The sequence below is a fragment of the Larus michahellis genome, chromosome 2, assembly GCF_964199755.1.
Source record: "Larus michahellis chromosome 2, bLarMic1.1, whole genome shotgun sequence".
In the NCBI taxonomy this organism is placed as follows: domain Eukaryota; kingdom Metazoa; phylum Chordata; class Aves; order Charadriiformes; family Laridae; genus Larus; species Larus michahellis.
The window spans coordinates 35,650,583-35,668,778 of record NC_133897.1 but is presented as its reverse complement, the minus strand read 5'-3'; the positions used below and the strand labels follow the sequence as shown (position 1 = coordinate 35,668,778).

Below are 18,196 nucleotides of genomic sequence, written 5' to 3'. Positions count from 1 at the left end.
CTGGTATGCCTGTGTACAAGCATGAATCCGTCTTTTTTTATATATATATATATGTATGTATATATATGGCATTTTTATAAAACAACCAGTGCTGAATGTTTTGATGAAACACTATCGGCATAGCTTGAATAACTGGCAGAATGTTAGCCAAAAAAAAATAAAAAATAGTTCTAACCCAGTTTTTTAAAGCAAATCTCATTTTCTTCCCTAAACAAAATCAGGAGATATTGATTTGTTATTTCCAGAACAAATAAACGCGGCGCAACTGTCTTTTAACTCTTGAGGCTTGCATACGTGAAAAATGCGGAGGGAGTTGTAGCCTGTTATTTTTAGGAGTGCCTTGTGTTGCGCTTCATTCTTTTTCCAGGGCTGCTCCTGGCTAACTTTCCCATGAGTTTTTAACCTCTTGCTCTTGTTCTCTTATGTAACAGGAAACAGGCTGACAGGAACAAATAAAACACAGCCTATCTGATAGTTGCACTCAGAGGAGCGGTTCATTTAGTTAGCCCTGCCTTCGTTCCTCCAAAGTAGATACATTTGGAGATTCAGATGTGCCTCAGCTCCTCTCCAGTTGTTTCCCAGGAAGCGGTGCCTCGTTTGCGTTCAGCCAGCGGCGCCCAAGTACCGCAGATATGAGAAAACAGATGCATTTCTTTTAAGGTTGAAATTTGTGGCGGTGTCATGTCCTGGGATTGCGGATTTAAGTATCTGTTCGCTCTTTCTCCCACCCTTAAGGCAGGGGTTTTGTGCAAGCTCCAGGGAAGAGATGACATCGGCCGGATTGAGCTGGTCCAGAAGCTGGCGAGAGAAAACTGCCAGTTTTTGCAGGCGGATCGAAAACCACTGGAGAAGGCAGAACAAGTAAGTCATTTCTTGTTTGGGTGTTTTGTTTCTTTCTGGTAGGGGAGGGAGATTTAGGTCACAAAACTGAAATAGCAAAGCTGATGGTCAGAATCCAGGGCACACATTAGTCATGGAGCTGTAGCTGCTCTCCTCTGGCATTTACATTTCTCTGAAGCGCATTCAGTTCAATAATTGTCAACACACTTAAAGTATTATGTTGTCATTAATTGTCAGTTACGGTTATTAATACCTTATACATATAGGGAATAGCAGATGATTTGAGGGTGCTTTCTACCAAATTGTTGTTGGTGAATATGAAATATTTGGGTTTTAGGGTGTATTTAAATAATGTGTAAGGTATATGAGTGCTTAAAGTACTTACTTTAAACTGTCTTAAAGAAAATTACTTTGCTGCTGGTATATTTGGATGCAAGCATTGGCTGGAGCTTTTCAGGGTGAATTAGGAAGAATGGTCTGGGTAGGGAATTCAGCAGTTTCTTTAAAAAAAATGTGTTTTCAACCAAAAGTTACAGTGAAGAAAGCAGCATTCTGTTTGTTGCTTCTGAAAGCACTTACTGAGATGTTAATAACTGGATTGAAAATGCAGTAAAACTTGACTGCTCTGCTTATAGCAGCACAATGTATCCTAATTTTGTTCTCCAGATAGAAATCTCCAGATTTCTATTCTGATTGCATATTCATCTAAAGGTTCCCAGATAATAACTGCAAGAAACAACAAAAATCCCACCTAGTCCTCATGTGTCTTGCTATAATGTATATGTAATTTATTCCATTTTCTGCTCACTGGACTGTAGAAAAAAGACATGTGCTTTAGAAAAGAAATACTTTTCAGCTCATCTGCAAGCTCATTCCTACTGAAGTAGGGCTGCATAAAGGAAAAGAGAATGATGAAATCTCCTTTCAGAGCTTCATACTGCTCTGTTCGGCAGAGTATAAGGTGTAGTCTGGTGTAGTTAAATATGTAATTGTATCAGTAGGTGTGCAAGAGGGAGAAGGGTAATTAGCCAGGCTCACATCCCTGAGATTGAATTGTTCCTCAGCAGATCCGCTAGCCGTGGACATCTGGCAGAATTTCCATATATCTTTAAATGGTATCAGCAAAGTGCAATTAAAAGTTTAGGTGCTTAAGTAAAGAAGATTTTAAGCTAGGGAAGGCTAGCTAGCTAGAATTGTGTTTCAGGATTTGGAAGCAAGATTACAGATGCTGTGGGCATAGGGGGAGAGGGGAATGTTGGGACTGATACTCCAAAAAATTCAGTGGATATTTCTGCTGCTTACTCTGGTCGTTGCACAGGGTGATGTGGTGTCAGCTGCAGCTCCGTAGCTGCACAGATTACAGTACAGTTCCAAAAATGGCAAGGAAAGAAGCGCTCAGCTCTTCTTCTCCTTTGAAAAGTATGGTACTTAGCAATTGCTGCTATTTAGGAGATGAGTGACTTCAGTTTAGCGGCAGCTAGAGCAAGCTGCGTTATAAAGCAGCAGTTACTGCTCTCGGGCAAGGATGTGCCTTCAAACCTAGGAGGTGACAGGAAAAGAGAAATGTCGCCTGAGGGACTGCAGGAGCCCCGGTCATTTCTCATGTGCCCTTTATTTCTGGGTGGGGACCACCTTACAGCTCGGGCTGGCAATAACAAGTTCTGGTGTGCTCCCCCCACCCCGTGCTGCACGTTGCTGGGTGTTGTAGGGTGGGGGGTGACGTGGCTCTTCCCTACGGTCCAGGCAGCCCATGCCCAGATGTGAGCGAGTCTTGCGATCCTCGGTGCGGGTGTATTTGATGAGCCCCCAACCAGCCTATTGATTTCATTAGGAATGGTCGCCCAAAAGGCATTACCGAACATGGGCAAGGTCCGTCGTAGGGTTCGCAGTTTAGCTGACTCAGGTGATTTACTTTCACTGGAAAAACCCCATGCTTCGCTGGGGTGGGGGTGGTTGGTTGCATACGTTCAGGAAGCTGTGAGCTTCCATCCCTTCCTCTCCCTCCCTTCCTCCCCTGTGGTCCGAGAGCTGCTCTGGCGCATGTGCAGGTGCCAGGATTTGCCTGGCTGGGCAGAGTTCGCTGCTCCGGCCAGCTGTTCCTTCTCCTCTCCAAGGAGAAAAGCAGCAGGCTGGACTGCAGTGAGTACGGCTCGGATGGGGGCTTTCAGACCTTCCCGTCTCATCCTGCAGCTACAGAAGTGATGGCAGATTCATTGGCATCGGCTGACTGCCCAGTCCCTGGTGCTCGTTGTAAATGTCAGAGGAACAACATGTTCAGGGAGTGTTGTCCTTACAAAATGATGTGCAGCATGCCCATCTTTCTTTTTTTTTTTTATTTAAAATTTTTAAAAGCCTAGCTTACTCTTACATTACTGTCTTAGAAACACAGGGTAATGGGCACTCAATGTAGGCAGTAAAATGGAGTGGCTCTGCCTGTTCTCCACAGGACCCTCATTTCTCAGTAAGTATCCCTGCGCTAAAGCTTTTGCCAGCTCTCCCTCCTGGGGAGCTCGAACTGCCCTTTCACGGATGATCTGCCATCCTCAAAGGGACGGCCCTCGGTCTGTAGATGAGACGCCTGAACACCCTGCCAGGCTCCTCTCCACGCACTTGGAGAGCCGGCTAGCCAGGCTGGCCTCCTGGCAGCCCACCTCGAAGGAGAAGTGCTGCTGGTTTGCAGGGCTCTGTGTTTCAGTCAACCCCAGGTGGTGTCACTGCTCAAGGCTGGGGGCTTTGTCACCCACCTGCAAGCCAAACTGCTTTTTCCAAGATGGCCAAGGGGCAATTTTTGCCCAAAGCAGAGTTCTGGTTTGTTCTCCTCTAGGAATATGCAAAAAAATCCCTCAACTTGAACGAAAGGTTAGAACTGTGTATATGCATAGTTCCTCTGTACGTGTACTGTGTCCCACGCATAGAATGGGAAATGGAGTTGGGACTCCTCTGGTGCTACCCAGTGTGTTTCTACAGCAGGTCTCTTCGGACGAGCACAACCTCACTTGGTTTTCCAGCATTAACAGCAAACACAAATGTAGTATGATTGGGCTTTGCCGATTCTTGTACTTTCCTTTGAAGAAGGAGGAGCACTCAGCCCAATTGAAGAATTTGGTACCCAACAATCCCAATAACTTTCTTACTGCGCAGCGAATGAGGTGTGGAGTGCGATGAGGAGCTAGGCTGTGAGGAGGACTGATGGGCCCTCCTGTCATTCAGATAAATAATCACCATCTTCATCTGAGTTTGAGGACAGAACCTGGTGACTCACGTAGGAAAGGTAGATGACGTGGATGCACAAGTCTCTGGTCTTCCAGAGGTTTTCAGGCAGATAAAATACCTAAAGGTATTCTTCAAGGCGTGGTGTTGGAGGTCTGTGGCCCACAATGGGCAGGTGAAGCATGGGTTGGATTGGTTTGGGTCACTGGTACAGAAGGAGACAAAATATAATTTTTTCTCAGAAAAAGCAGATGGATGAGGGAAAATATGTGGCAGCTGGGTGGTTCATTGGAGGAAGGCTCGGTTTGGAACTATGGTGGGGGAGAGAAGGGATTCCTTCAGTTTGGATGTGTTCTGGAGGGTGTAAAACCGGGGTGTATATATATGATGATTTTGTACCTGCATACATTTTTATTTTATACTTTAGGTGCCCAAGTCAGAAAGTCCATACGGCTTTTGTTTTATGGTATGCTATCATTTATTTTCAGATTTATGCTCTGGATAAAAAAGGCGTTCTGAAGAAGTCTTATAATTTAAAAAGTTTTGTGCTTAAACTCTATTATATGTGAGCTGCTTAGTTGCTTGTGGCACCGCAAGCTTGCTGTGACCAGGTTAGACTGCTATATTGGAATTGGTGTTCTTCTGTAGCACACAGTGCCAACTCCCTCTCTGGTGAATATAATGTTCGCAAAGTGATTTAATTGTAATGGTGCTCACAGACTTGTCAAGGAAAGCAAAAACGAAATTGTAATGTTTTTTTTTTCCCCCATTCCCACTTGCTAATGTGTTAGAATAAAGTTCTTAATTAAAGCACTGAACCTACCATATGTGCTAAGTTTCCTAAAACTTCAGTTTTGCTAATAAGTAGAAAGTAAATAGTAGTAAATGAACTCCTAAATAGGCAGATAAGTTGCTTCTCTGTGCTCTTGCATTCCTACAATGAGATTCAATGTATCCATAAATAAATAAAATGAATGGTTGTCTAAAAGCACAGAAATTATTTTAATATCAAATGGGGGCTAGAGTAAAAATAACTATGCAAGCTTGCAGTTCTAATTTTATCATTACATGCAAATCACAATCATAAGCCTAGGAAAATGTAAAACTAGATATTTGTATTTTTCTGTTGTTTAAATATTTCATTCCCTTAAAACAATTGCTTTGACATAAAATAGATGAAAAATCCATATTGAAATATTCAGCTACAAAATGAACCTGCTTTTTTTGAGAAGTTTGCTTACTGTTGACATTAATTATAGAAAGCAAGGTCTGTATGTAAAGCCATTTGAAGTAATTCATCATAGCTGGTTTTGCTCAAGCATACATTTGAGATGCAGTTGAGGCATATTTGCACTGAACCGTATTTTTTTGAACTCCTTTTAAGCAATTACAACTCAAATAACGCCTTTGTAATCGACGTGATACAGTTTGTACAGTGTTTCCACTTATTATTTCAATGAAGCGTTGCACTCATTAAGAAAATCACCTCTGGTTATAGTGTCATTGTCTTAGCAATAATGTAAAAGTGCTTTTCACCTCAGCAACATCGGGAGAATATTCTTTAGATTATAATACCGTTTTCATAGTCGGATCAACCGAATAAACTTTCTGCAAATTGACACTAATGTTCAAAACAAGTTTAAGATTCTCTGATGTGTTCGCAAGAGAGGGATAAAGAATACACATTTCTTTATTCAACTATATATAAATTATATTCTAGGCTGGGGCTCTTGCAATACTTCATGCATCAGTGCGGAGGGGAATGTTTCCTAAATCCGCCTTGTAATCCCTTTACAGATTAATGTATATATTAATTAGAGTTACATACTCTTTAAAATTATATAAGCTTGAATGTATTGATTCTGTGACTTAGCCAGTTCAAGATGAAAGAGATCTATTATAGGCGGGCAGGTATGTTTTCAGAAGGACAACAGATACCGAAGAACAGTTTTGTTAATTTGCCAGGTACTAACTTTTGTAATCAGTGGTCTCATTAAGAAGACAGATGATTTGCTCATTGAAGCAGGTTAGTGGTTAGGCTGAAGCTGTTAAAAGGCTTACAAAAGAAGATTAACGATTTAGAGCCTCGGGTTGTATAGATTACTCACGACCGAGGAATTTCTTGAGGAAATTCCAGCCATGACACATCAAGGTTATTTTAGGGTGCATCTACCTGTCCAGCTGGACGCCTGCAAGGAGACAAGAATGAACGTCAGGACGTGTCCAGAGCTGCAGTATTTGTTAGCTTGACAAAGCCATGGCCTTGCACCGATGTACTGTTGAATTGACGGTCAGTAATCAGGGCCCCGACGGAAACATGTTATTTAAAACAATGATATCGAATGACGTCTGAATGCAGTCAGTGACTGAAATCTGTGCTTTACTTTTTAAAAAAATCGTCACTGCTTTTGTTGTATCTGCTCTGGCTGGGACAGATCTATTAGGTAGCTTGAGTGCAGATTTAGTGCTTTTGGCTTTTGGAGGCTCTTCTGCATCTCTTGCAGAACTGTGGATCAAGTGGACATGACTATAGCACAGTAAAAGCTTTTGCTGAAACTTCTGTGGCTTGAATAGCTATGAGGTGGTCTAGACGTCTGAAGTCATTGAAACAGAATGGATTTGGCATGTTAGCACAGGAGTTTGCCATTTCCCTTCATACCTCTTAGATCTACCAGCATTAGCAGAGCGAGCTGTACCGGGGTAAGCTGATAGTTTGCAATTTTGACTTAGTTTTCAACTGTAAGCCAAAAAAGAGAAAAAAAAGAGTCTATCAATGAGGTTGTCAGTTTATAGCTTTGTGTTGAGTAAGAGAAAGTAATTAAGAGGTAGGTACATGTTTGCTGTGGAGGTAACCTGAAGTTCAAGTCTCTGGTCTGAATCAGGAGGAACAGGGACTTGAATCTAGTTCTGTCATGTCCTGGAGAGAGTGTCCTGTTCCAGACGGTCGATCTTTCATCTGCTGGAATGAATGCATAGCCCCAGGTGATCACCTGTTCTTCATAAGCCAACCTCTTTATCTTCTGAGAAGAAAGACTTCTGCAGGTCCTAGGATTTTTTTTTTCAGTGCAGAACAGGCACAGGCATCTTTTTGAAATGGAAAAGTTTGCCACAGATAAGGATCCTCCTGCTCAGATGTAGGACTGGGACTGGCTGCTAGGAAAAGCTTTGTTTCAGTCTCTTGCGACACCTTTGTTAAAATAATAATAAAAGTATTTTTATTTACCGTATACTTTTAAGAGGACTTAGTGTTCCTTTTGTTGAATCTATTTAATGTGGCCATGGTTTTGGAGGAGAATGCCCTCTCACCAGGAATGCAAAATAGCGGTGAGATTATATGGTCCTTCTTCCTGTAAAAATGAAGCACTTGAGAGGAGTCGTGCTTGTGCTCTCATGAAGTGAACATAGTATAGGAACAGGTCAAGTGGGAAGCTCACTGTTTTCCTTTGCGTCAAGTTACATATTCCCATAATGCCTTCTTTCCTCCAGATGCTCGGCTTAGTGTTTAAAAGAAAAGAAAGCCTAATTTGCTCCTCTTTGATTTATTCTGTAACTTTAAACTACTTTGTATAGAAGGAAATTCCACGTACACATTTTGCTGGGCTTTCTTTGGTGTGGAACGGTGACTCATTCTTGTATGGGACAATACGTTAACTACTGGGCTGAAAGGGGTAAAAAGGGCATGTGGCATTTAGCAGGCTAAAACCTGGGAGCCAGAACACTGAATTTTTATTTTTGACTCCATCAGTCATTTTGACTCCATCAGTTATTTAATATGTAACCCTCTTCAAATCGTGTCACTTCTCTGCACCTTTGTTTACCCAGATATAAAATGGGGTCTTAAACATGTAAGACCTTGACGGGGTGCTGTAAAACCTGCAGTGGTTAATGAGTGTTAATGAATTGCTTTGAGATCCTTGAGAGGTGGTTTGGGGGATCCCAGTAAGCTGGAATTGTGTTGGACTTTGAACTGCTGAGGGCCAGGGGGATATTTTTTAAAAACCTGAGCATAGCTGAGGCAAGGCCAAGCAGTTGCAATCACTTCACATTCTCTGGGTCCTTGGGCATCGCATCCATGGCTGTGCCGTCAGCAGCATCCCTGCCCCGACTGCTTGTCCCCAGCCCTGTGCTGCTCTGTGAAGAGACATGGGTAATAATCCAGCTGAAAAATAAAATAAATACACCTCTATTGTGGGGTTACTTTCCAACTGGATCAGTTTCCCTCATGGTACGAGGATATGAGCATGGGGTGGGAATGAGATGTGGTGCCAGGGATGACCCTCGCTGACCAGAGCTAGGCTGCTGCTGACAGTGAAACATGGCCTTCCTCCTTTATTCCCTAAAGCCTTGTGATTTACCAAATCCAGAAACTGAGCTGGGTCAAATTAAATGTCCTTGCATTTTTTTGGCTGGCATAATTTTAATCTAGACGCTGTGTTTCACCATGTGGCTTCATGAAGGCTTACATGCACAAAGTGGGTGAATGACGAGTGGGGATCAGCATCCAGGAGCAGGGAGAGGACAGAGCTGCTGTTTTCCATGGGCAGTGGGACTACACAATTCCTGGTTGCACCAGCACTGAAAACGCGGTTCCATCATTCTGCCTTCTGCTCTGTATATCAATGTGAAAACGCAGAGAAACTCTCATAAAGCTTTCCTCTGCTTTTGTGTTTCTCTCCAGATTCTGAACCACTTACCTGCTTGTGTTTCTAGACTGCCCAAAGGCTTACATAGAATTAATCTATCGTTTTCTCCCTTTAAAAATGTAGAAATTACCAGTTTATGAATTCAAAACACCTGTTCTGATGTTTTTCGATTTTAAATTTATTGTTCTGTCCCTCTCTTTGTATGATCAATACATTTGATGATGCTCTGAATGTTCTTTTCTCCATTTTTCTGATTTATGACATTGATAAACTCCCGGTTATGCTGATAATCCAGTGGATAAGTCCTGCTATCCTACTTCTGTACAGATATTTCTGCATTTGTCCTGGGAACTGTGAATAACAAAAGTGCCCAGATGTCTCTGTCAAATTTGTGATTTTGTTATCTAAATTAATGAAGATTAAAAAGAAAACTTCATAATGCTTTGAATACGTACCATGCAAACTTTAGTCAGAAACTCCAAGCAGTTTTTGAAATTCAGAGGTAATTTTGTCCTTCACCTTCCAATGGTGCAGGTCTTTAAGTCATTCATTGTTTTACTGACTTTTCTCTTGGAATTGAAACCAGTCAAGTGCATCTGGCTTTGGCTCACGGTGTGGACCTGGCTGATAACTGGAAAACTTTGATGATAAGCCAGAAGCTGATGACTGTCTACCACATCATCCGCTTTGGAAGTTATCTGAGATTCGGTAGCCTGCCCCCAGATCAGAGTAATGTAAAAAGGATTCAGTGCTGCAGGTCTCCTTTTTTTTTCTTTTTTTCTCCTATTCTCCTGAATAAGTTCAGGAAGAATCTTCAGTTTCATTGAAGTGAAGATTTGGGCCAGTAATGCAGGAGATACATGGCTAGTGTCATTGAATGGGTGAATATGTTTCTACATGTCAAGCTTTGCTCCCATTTGAAGTAGACACCGCACCAGAGGATATTCTGTAGCAAGATGTGCACTCTGTGCTAAGGTCAGCGTGGTTCCAGGGGCAGGATGCTCTGGAGTCGGTGAGGCCTCCTTTGATATCAGGCGCTGCTGGGCTGGCACCACAACCCTCCCCAACTGCCGGAGCAACCTCGCTTTCCTCAGAGATCTGATGGCCCGTGTCAGGACCTCACTGGAATAAATGCCACCAGCATTTCTTAGCATTTGTTCCTGCAGGCAGGCTCTGGAGACCACCGGGAGCCATGCCGGCGTGAAGCCTCAGCCTTTCCCTTAGGTTCAGCTGCCTCCCATGTACCGGAGTCGGGCTGTCTGCACTGAGGGCTTTTTGGAAAAGGGGCGGCTGTAAAGTGCCTGTCTCTGCCTCCCTTGCTGAAGCTCCACGGCAAGAAAGGAAGGACAACTTGTCCTTGTATTTTTTGCAGGGTTCTTTTTTCCAGGGTTTATTTATTTTAAATCACAAGACATCCCTAAAGTCTCCAAACCTTGTCCTTTTGCTATGACCATTCTGTCACTCATTTTAAAGCTTAATTCAGCTCCTGCTGATGCTAATACGTATTTTTTGGTGAGAGCAGGGTATAGCTCTTAGGGTCTAATGCTTCTGTCGCGCCATAGCCTTGAAGGTGGTGGCATTTTGCGAGATGTGCTTGACACACGGTCACCTGTGGAGAATGCTGATTTGGTAGCAGTTAATACACCACTTGTATTCATTTTTCCTGGTTGTATGTGGCAGCTCAAAGAGCAAAGGAATGAAAACCCAGGCGGTTAGTGGTATTTTTGCTGACTGTCTTCCTCTAAATCAAAGCAGGTATTCCCCTCTCCTTCCTCGATTAGTGTTGCTACCGCTGTGTGCAGCACCTCCTATATTCTAATTCACAGCACGTGAAAATGAGGTCTCAAGTGCAATTGCATGGATTTCATTTTAACGACGCAGTGAAAAGTTTTAATTAGATGTTTCATGTGGAAACATGAAACAGGGTTTGAAATTAGCAATGACCTCGCGGCCTTCCTCGAGTATAATTTCTGGCAGCGTGTGGCGGGCAGTTCCCAGCTTTTTTTGTCAGCGGCTGGAACGTGCACATCCGAGCGGGGAAGGCCGTGATGTGTGGGAGTGGCAGCAGTTGCTGGTTGCAGGAAAAAGTACTTTAGCCTCATTTGGGGACGGGGAAAATAATAGAATGACCTAACTCAGGAAGATCATGAATAGCAGGTGGTATTTCCTTTAACAGCTTGCTGGAGATCAAACCTTAGATGGATTTCCAAGCTCTGAACTAGGGTAAGCCCTGAACAGGGGGTGATGCTGAACTGCACGGCCGTGTTTGATCACGGGAAAGGCAGACGGCTCCCACCCCTTGTTGGCTGTGCCGTGCATCAGCTCTGTCCCCTGCCAGCCTGGCTGACACTGCTCTCTCACACAGGGTGGCTGGACTGAGAGCACCATCCCTTAATTCCTCTCCATTTTCTCTGGGAGGTGAGGGGAGAAGACCTGTGCATGCTCTGTCAGGAGCAGCGTTTCTACTTAGCCCGGTGCTGGGGGGAACAAGTGAGAACCTGCTCTTTTGGCAGAGTAGGAGACAAGCACAGAATGCGAATGTGCATCACCTTTTCGGTTTGTTTGCAATATCACAGTGTTTTTCCCCATTTTAGAGGCACCGATACTTATCAAATTAATACATTATCAGTTTCGGCCTTTTGCAAAACGCTTTTTAATATTTCAAGTAAGGGGTTATTCACCACAGGAACCTTTAAAACATATATGTGGACACAACTACAGCAGTTACATCGATTTAGTGTTTGAAAATATGCTGTTTGGCCATATTTAGTAGGTTAATCGAGAGAATCGATGGGGTCAGGGTCAGGGGAGAAGACACTAATCAGAGCTGACTGGAGTGAAGAGGCCAGAATTTCAGTTTTCGCATGCAAAGCCTGGTTGTTCAGGTTTCAAGCTAAAACCCAGAGGCTTTCAGGCCTCGATTTCCTTGTGTGCATGGCACCTGGCTGGAAAGTGCGCCAACAGTCCGGCTTTGTCTCCTCATGTGTGAAACCTGAATCTTTTCAGTGGAATCAACACATTGATTCAGTCTGTCTAAATAATCTGTCAGTCTGCGCACAGTACCTATAGCGAGCTAATCATTGGGCTATATTGATTTCTTTTTTGTTTTCGAGATTTGATGAACTTGTGTAAGAGAAGCATGTGGCTTCTAAACAAAACTCCCTTTGCAGTGAGTTCTTTACTCCTATTCCCCTCAGAGGCAGAAGAAGTAAATTAAGCCTGGGTGGAGGATTGTCCTACCTGCTTTATCATGGGCATCGCAAGATTTTCCAGAGGAGTTTGAGCAGTGCCCAGTGCCCCACTGGGAACTCATGAAATCCTGCACCTTGCAGGTGATGGTGTCCTGCGTCTGGGGCCTTTCTCAGGCTTTCACCAAGGGTGGGGCAGAATCCTCCTCCACCAAGGAACTTGGGGTGCTTGTGGTCCCCCAGTTCTCTTGTAGAGCTAAATGCCTATGTGTGCTATGTGCTGTAGATATTCATTCATCAAATAGATTGCAAACCTTGCCAAAAGGAAAGCTGATTGCTTACAAGGGTAACTTAGGGAACCTTTTTTTCACATTGTAGAATAACCAGTCATTTACACACAGTCTTAGTTGGTAACATAAAGAAGCTGCTTTCTCCTGGTGACCCATCTGTTCTGACACTTCCCTCCTCCTTCTCTCCTCAGATTGCATCAGGTTTTCATCTAGCCGTTTCTGTAAAGTTTCAATTTCCCTTTCAGTTCTTCCAATCAAAACCTGAATCCCAGGCATCATCACATTTGAGACCTCTACAAACTTCTGTGTCCCCACCTTGGGAACGTCAGGGCTGTGAATGTTACCTTTCCCCTGCTCTCCGTCCAGTGCCTGCTGATGGAAAGAGTGTTAGATGCAGGCTGTCTGTTCACTGGGTTATCTTGCAGATAACTCTTTGTAGGGACACGTTACCATAGATGCCTCCCTGAAGAGGAAAGGTGGGTGGTGGAGTCGGGTTGGCAGGCGGGCACTTGGGAGCTCCCCGTCCTGCTCAGGCTTCCTCCGACACCTTGGGCTAATGACCGAACGTCGCTGCGCCTCAGATCCTGGTTCATACATGGAAGTGCTGCTTCCTGCTTTCAGGAACATCGTGAACTTAGGCTCTGGGGATGCTCTCCCACACTAATGTGGTGTTTGAGTAGTTAGGGTGCCCTGGCTGGCTGAAGGATACTATAGATAGGTTAAAGCAGCTTCCCTTTTAAAGTCTGAACAGATTGCTTAGGGTGACAGATTTTTCATGTGGGACCCCCAAATCAGGTACTTGCTTAAAGGTGGCCTTTATTTTTATATTTTTTTTCAGAGGAGCAGCTATAGCTTTCATTTCAGGAGACCCCCAAAAGTCTGCCTCTCATATTTCATTTTAGACTTACTTCCCTTGTAGGAACCTACGCAGGAACTGAAGGAACATGCTCCAATTTTGCAACAGAGCTGTGGGTATCTGTGCTAATTTGTGTGGGATCCGCAGCCATCCATAGAACAGAGAGTTGCTCTGCTCTTGCACGGGGTGGCCGTATGCTCCCTGTAATTTGTCTGTTCTCGCTCTCCCACCCTCAGCTGTCACAAAAGCACACATATGTATACGTACAGATACGACTGTCTCTTCCCTGGTGCAAAACTTAGTTTTTTACTATGCAGGGAAAAAGGCTGCAATTCCACTACACCATTTTCCCTTTCAACTGCTGCAGCAATGCGCTTAAATTCTGTCTAATATTTACTGGTTAATCAATTGACACATACTGTTTTCATTCCAGTGACATGTAAATAGTAAATATTTGTATTAGACAAAAGCTACACAGTAAATCATGCATATAACTGTTGTTTTAAAATGCTGTTAGTTTTTAATTTGTGTGATGTTCAATATGTATTAAAGGATCCCCTAAGAATAGAAACAGTAAAAAAGAATAGCAATTTAGTCATTTAATTATGGTAGAAATTCATGTCTTACCTGCTGTAAGAAGAAATCAAGGTTTAGCATTCCAGCAGAAATATCAACAAGCTGTAAAAGCTGCTTGACCGTTATAATGTGAAAATCAACTATAAAATCGTAGGCATTTGCAATTTTCCTTGCTGAAGTTTCCATTAACGCTGCAGTTTTCGGTATTCCAGTGCTCTCGTGCATGGAAAAGATCTGCGTCAAATGGTTGGGTGCCCAGCCTGCTTGAAGAAAATCCTATTGATTAAGATCTAATAATACTCCCCATTCTGGGGACTCTTCATTTGGGCAATTTTGCTAATGCAGCACAGCACGTAACATCAATATGCAGGTATCACTTTTGCTTTTATGACAAATAATTTGTTCCAGTCCTTTTTACTTTTTTTTTCCCTTCTGATTTGCCATGCACACGTTAAGTGCTTGCTACAGCAAAACTTCTTTGCTTTCCTACCTTCAACAATATATTTAATGAACTTTATCTGTATTGCATTGTTAAGGGCAAGGAGCTAGGAGCTACCTCTAAATAGACCAGGGCTTTTAGGAAAATGAAAGCCCCAAAGAGTTGCTTCATCAGGGGAAATCACTTGCTTTCCTGGCACACACAGCGTAGAGAAGCATATTCATTTTTTAGCATCTTGACATTCAGTTTTTTGGCTTCTATTGACTGCTGTTGCTTTACCACTTTTTAGTATATGAATATTTTCCATTAAAATGCATTGTTATGAATTTGCTTATATTGAAATAACAATTGAGATAATATAGAGATATAGATAATTAGAGGCTTAGATCATGCTGTACAGAAACATCTTAATCATATCAGATAAAAACCTGCATTTTATTTTTAGCATCGTCTAATTTTTAATAAGCTAAAGCTTAAAATCTGATGAATTGGCAATGATTCTGTGATTTGATATTCAGAAAGAATGCATCCTGAATACCAAATGAATGGAAGTTGCTGTGGACTATCATTGCTGTGTTTTTCATTTTGACCTTGAAAACCGGGTTAGTTTAGTATTTTCCACATTGCTAACCTTGAAACACAGTAACTGGAAAAACAGTGCTGCAGGTTAGCAATGCTTTTACTTCCGTTATCATGGGGGAACAGTTTGAAGTTTATGGGGGTGGAGGGGAATTGTCTTCAAGATCTTCAAATAGCCTGAAAGTTCTGGTGAAGACAGCACGTTAAATTATCATTACCCTAAAAATGTCCTTCTGTGCCAGTGGAGCCTCACGTAGCTAAAAGAAAGGGTGACCGGGGAACGGGGTTTAAGTGATGTCAGGAGGATGGGGATACCCGAGAAGCTGCTCATCAACCCCTTTTGTTGCTGTGCAAATATATCCTCCTGCATGGTGGATGTGTGTCCTCACAAAATATCCTTTGGCACACGTGGTAGGTCAGGTGAGTGGCTCCGTGTAAAGGTTATACCTCTCATGGCAAATAAATGCTCATGAGCCGAAGGTCTTGCCTCCCTCTTTGCAGCCACTTTCCCAGTACAAACTAAGGGCAGATGAAGAAACACGCTTTGCACAGGGAGAATTTCCTCTGGAACAGACAGAGATGTAAGACAGAGACAATATGGTTTGGGCTTTTTTTTGTCTTTAATGAGTAGGTAGTTACACTGTTAACTGCACGTTCATTACTTACACTGGAAAAAAAATCCTAACAGAGATCTTCAGGAACATCAGTTTGTGATCACTTGCATTTTAAGGGAGCAGAGGAAAATGTAACTCAACTTCTGCTTAGGATCACCTGAAAATACCGTTCATTTTAATTTCTGCCCCCGCCCCCCCCAGTCAAATCATTGTGGTCTCTGTGTTTCTGATTGCAGTCTCCTAATCCTCCAATATCTGTGTTAAAATTCAAGGCATCCATAAGGCACAAGTCCTCCTGACCTAGTGCTGTAGTTATGATGATGCATAAAATAAATCATTGCAATTACTGAGGCAGTCTCAAGCACTTAGTAACTCAGGCGATTGCTTCTTGAAACATGACTGAACTGAAGAAAGGATCATTAGTTATTTCCCCAGAGTACTTGGATATTGTAACCCTCTCCACAGGGTTCTATTAGGGAGTTAAAGCCTGGCCATTTGTTCGCACATCTCATTTTATCTTTCCTTTACTCAAATGCTCTGTGACAGCTGTTGAATTCCAGAGCGTGTCTCTTCTTCACCCATGGCATCCCCTTACCTGTCAACGTTCAGGTCCAATAGCAAATGACCAACCAGGTGGGAAGGAAGGGCCCAGCAATGACAAAGTAAACAGGTTTAAGTCATTACTGGAAGGGCTTATGAGACAGGGAGACTTTCTGAGAGATGTGACATAAAAATAATTTCCTGAGTGGAAGATGCTGGCTAGATGAGATCTCAACTTATACAGAAAAACAGTATAACCCTGCATAAAGCTATATAACTTCTATAAAGTGAAGTTCAGGAAGGAATTGAAGCCAAAAATAAGGGAAGGGAGGTCAGGAGAGAGAGAGTTTTCGGAATTCCTTGGTGACATCATAGGTGACATCATAGGTGTTGGCAGTGTCTGAGTAGTGCGTACCATGCTGTCTGATGGTGATGGGATGTGGTGTGTGGGAGAAAGTGGGGTCAGGAGAAGATATGTGTCAGTGGACATTTGCATCCCCAAGGGGAGCCCTTGCTGGCTGAAGAAACCACTGTGCATACGGTGTGATATCGGAAGCTGGCAAGTGGCATCACTGTGTGGCTGTTTCTCCCTACAGATAACAGCGCTTCAGGTTGCTCGGGAGGTCAAGAAGGAGGTGATATCTTGAGGGAGGAGAAAGGAAGATTATTTGGGAATCTGGTGCTAGTGGTGAATTAAAAGGATGGGGAAGGAGCGTTGTGTGGGCGTGATAGCGGCTGGAGAACAAGATCTAGAAAAGGGCAGCAGGGAAGTACACTCAAAGCCCTGTGACTGATGGATATTTGACACTTTGTGGATGGGACTGGCAGTGGAGCAGTATGGTTTGAAGGGATTATTCTGGAGAGAGGTGTCATCGTTAAGAGAGGGAAGGAAAGGAGGCCCTCTCAGGGAGAGGTTGTATGTTAGCTGCTCCTGCTAATATCTGAGCCCGGCAAGACAGGCAGCAGTGTGGTTCAGGGCTGATGCAAAGGTGGATCAGATGTCCTTGTTTTGGGGGTGGCAACATCCATCAGGAAGGGTGGGGCAGATAGCTGGAGGCGGTAACAGCTCCAGCTGCCCCAGCGCGATGTGCTGCTGCATGTCTGGCAGCTCTTCACGCTGTCAGGAAGGCTTGTTTTCTAGTGCTGTTGTGAATGGTCTTCTGATGCCAAGGTACAACATGAGCTCGAGAGTACGCTCCGTCATTTGTAAAGTTTCACGGTCTTGATTGAGGCAAATCCTAGGAAAACATTCAATATTTAATCTTTTTTTTTTTGCAATATTTGTTCCTGTTCTAATGGTAGATCTGGTTAAATTACCCCATGCAAAAATAACATTTTGCATTACTTCTATCAACTTTTTGTAGAAGAGAGTGAAATTGTGCATGTTCCTCCACAAAGGAACTATTCTGTGCGGAGGAGGACACACAAGCACACGGATGAGTGTTTACTCAAGATGCCTTGCATCTCATTGCAGATACCATGTGATTTACCAGTTGCCATGGTAACAATGCATTTTTCATTCCATAACTTGAATAAAGGTTGAGATTGCCTTTGGTGTAACTAACTTACGTCCCTCCTAAAGTTGGGCACGATTGTATTATCTAAAGAAAGCAGAGAGGAAACTCCCAACATTCATACTGAAATAAATTTTTAGAGCGTGTAGCTAGTAAAGAAGCAGATACATGATTCCATCTGGAAAAAAATAAAAGTAACTTAATATGTGATTATATAAAATCATAAAATGGGAGAAATATAAAATGTTGCTTCATAATGTGGTGACTGGCATTGTATATTTTTCTGTAATTTTTATTGTTTGTGACACTTTGGTTTTCTTCAATACATGAAAATGTAATTAAATTTATCATTTCATAATATTATTCTTTACGTAGGTGTGCACAAAAGCTCTTCTTTTCCTTGTTGTAATCTCACAGTAAAATTTCGTTATTTCTTGTACGCTATAACCTCCACTTTTGAATGAATTATTGCTGACAGGAGCTGGTTAACTGTTAACCCACTATTTCCCACGTCTTTTCTTTTTTACTTTTGATAAATGTGGACAACAAACCTGTACCAAATGAAAAAAAAAATAGGGGGAGAGCCTTTAATTTGCTTCTGTGTGTGTAACGTTAGAAAAAAGCATCCTGTATAGAAGCAGTAAACTATTCATTGACATCAGTGAGCATTTCATCCTACATAATAAATGCAGAATCAAATCTCCTGCTATTAGATGGACAGAGTGAGCTTTATTTTTCCCTCTCACTCCGTTTTCCTTTCTCTTTGGCAGCATTATTACATGCTCTGTGCATTGCTGTCTACTTAGGATACGTTATCAAGTCTGAAAGTGATTAGTGGCTTATCTATTTTTGAATGATTTAGATGCATGAATTAATTAGCAAGAAAAGAACCAGTAGAAAGCATTAG

General features: G+C 42.6%; 1 protein-coding gene across 1 annotated transcript in view; it reads left to right on the top strand.

Moving 5' to 3' along the window:
- RAPGEF5 (Rap guanine nucleotide exchange factor 5) overlaps nucleotides 1-18,196 on the top strand; it is a 163,945-nt gene that overhangs the window by 69,059 nt on the left and 76,690 nt on the right. Inside the window, exon 9 of the mRNA XM_074574833.1 lies at nucleotides 736-861. Within this exon, the coding sequence (XP_074430934.1) occupies nucleotides 736-861 (126 nt within the window). The remainder of the gene's footprint in view (nucleotides 1-735; nucleotides 862-18,196) is intronic.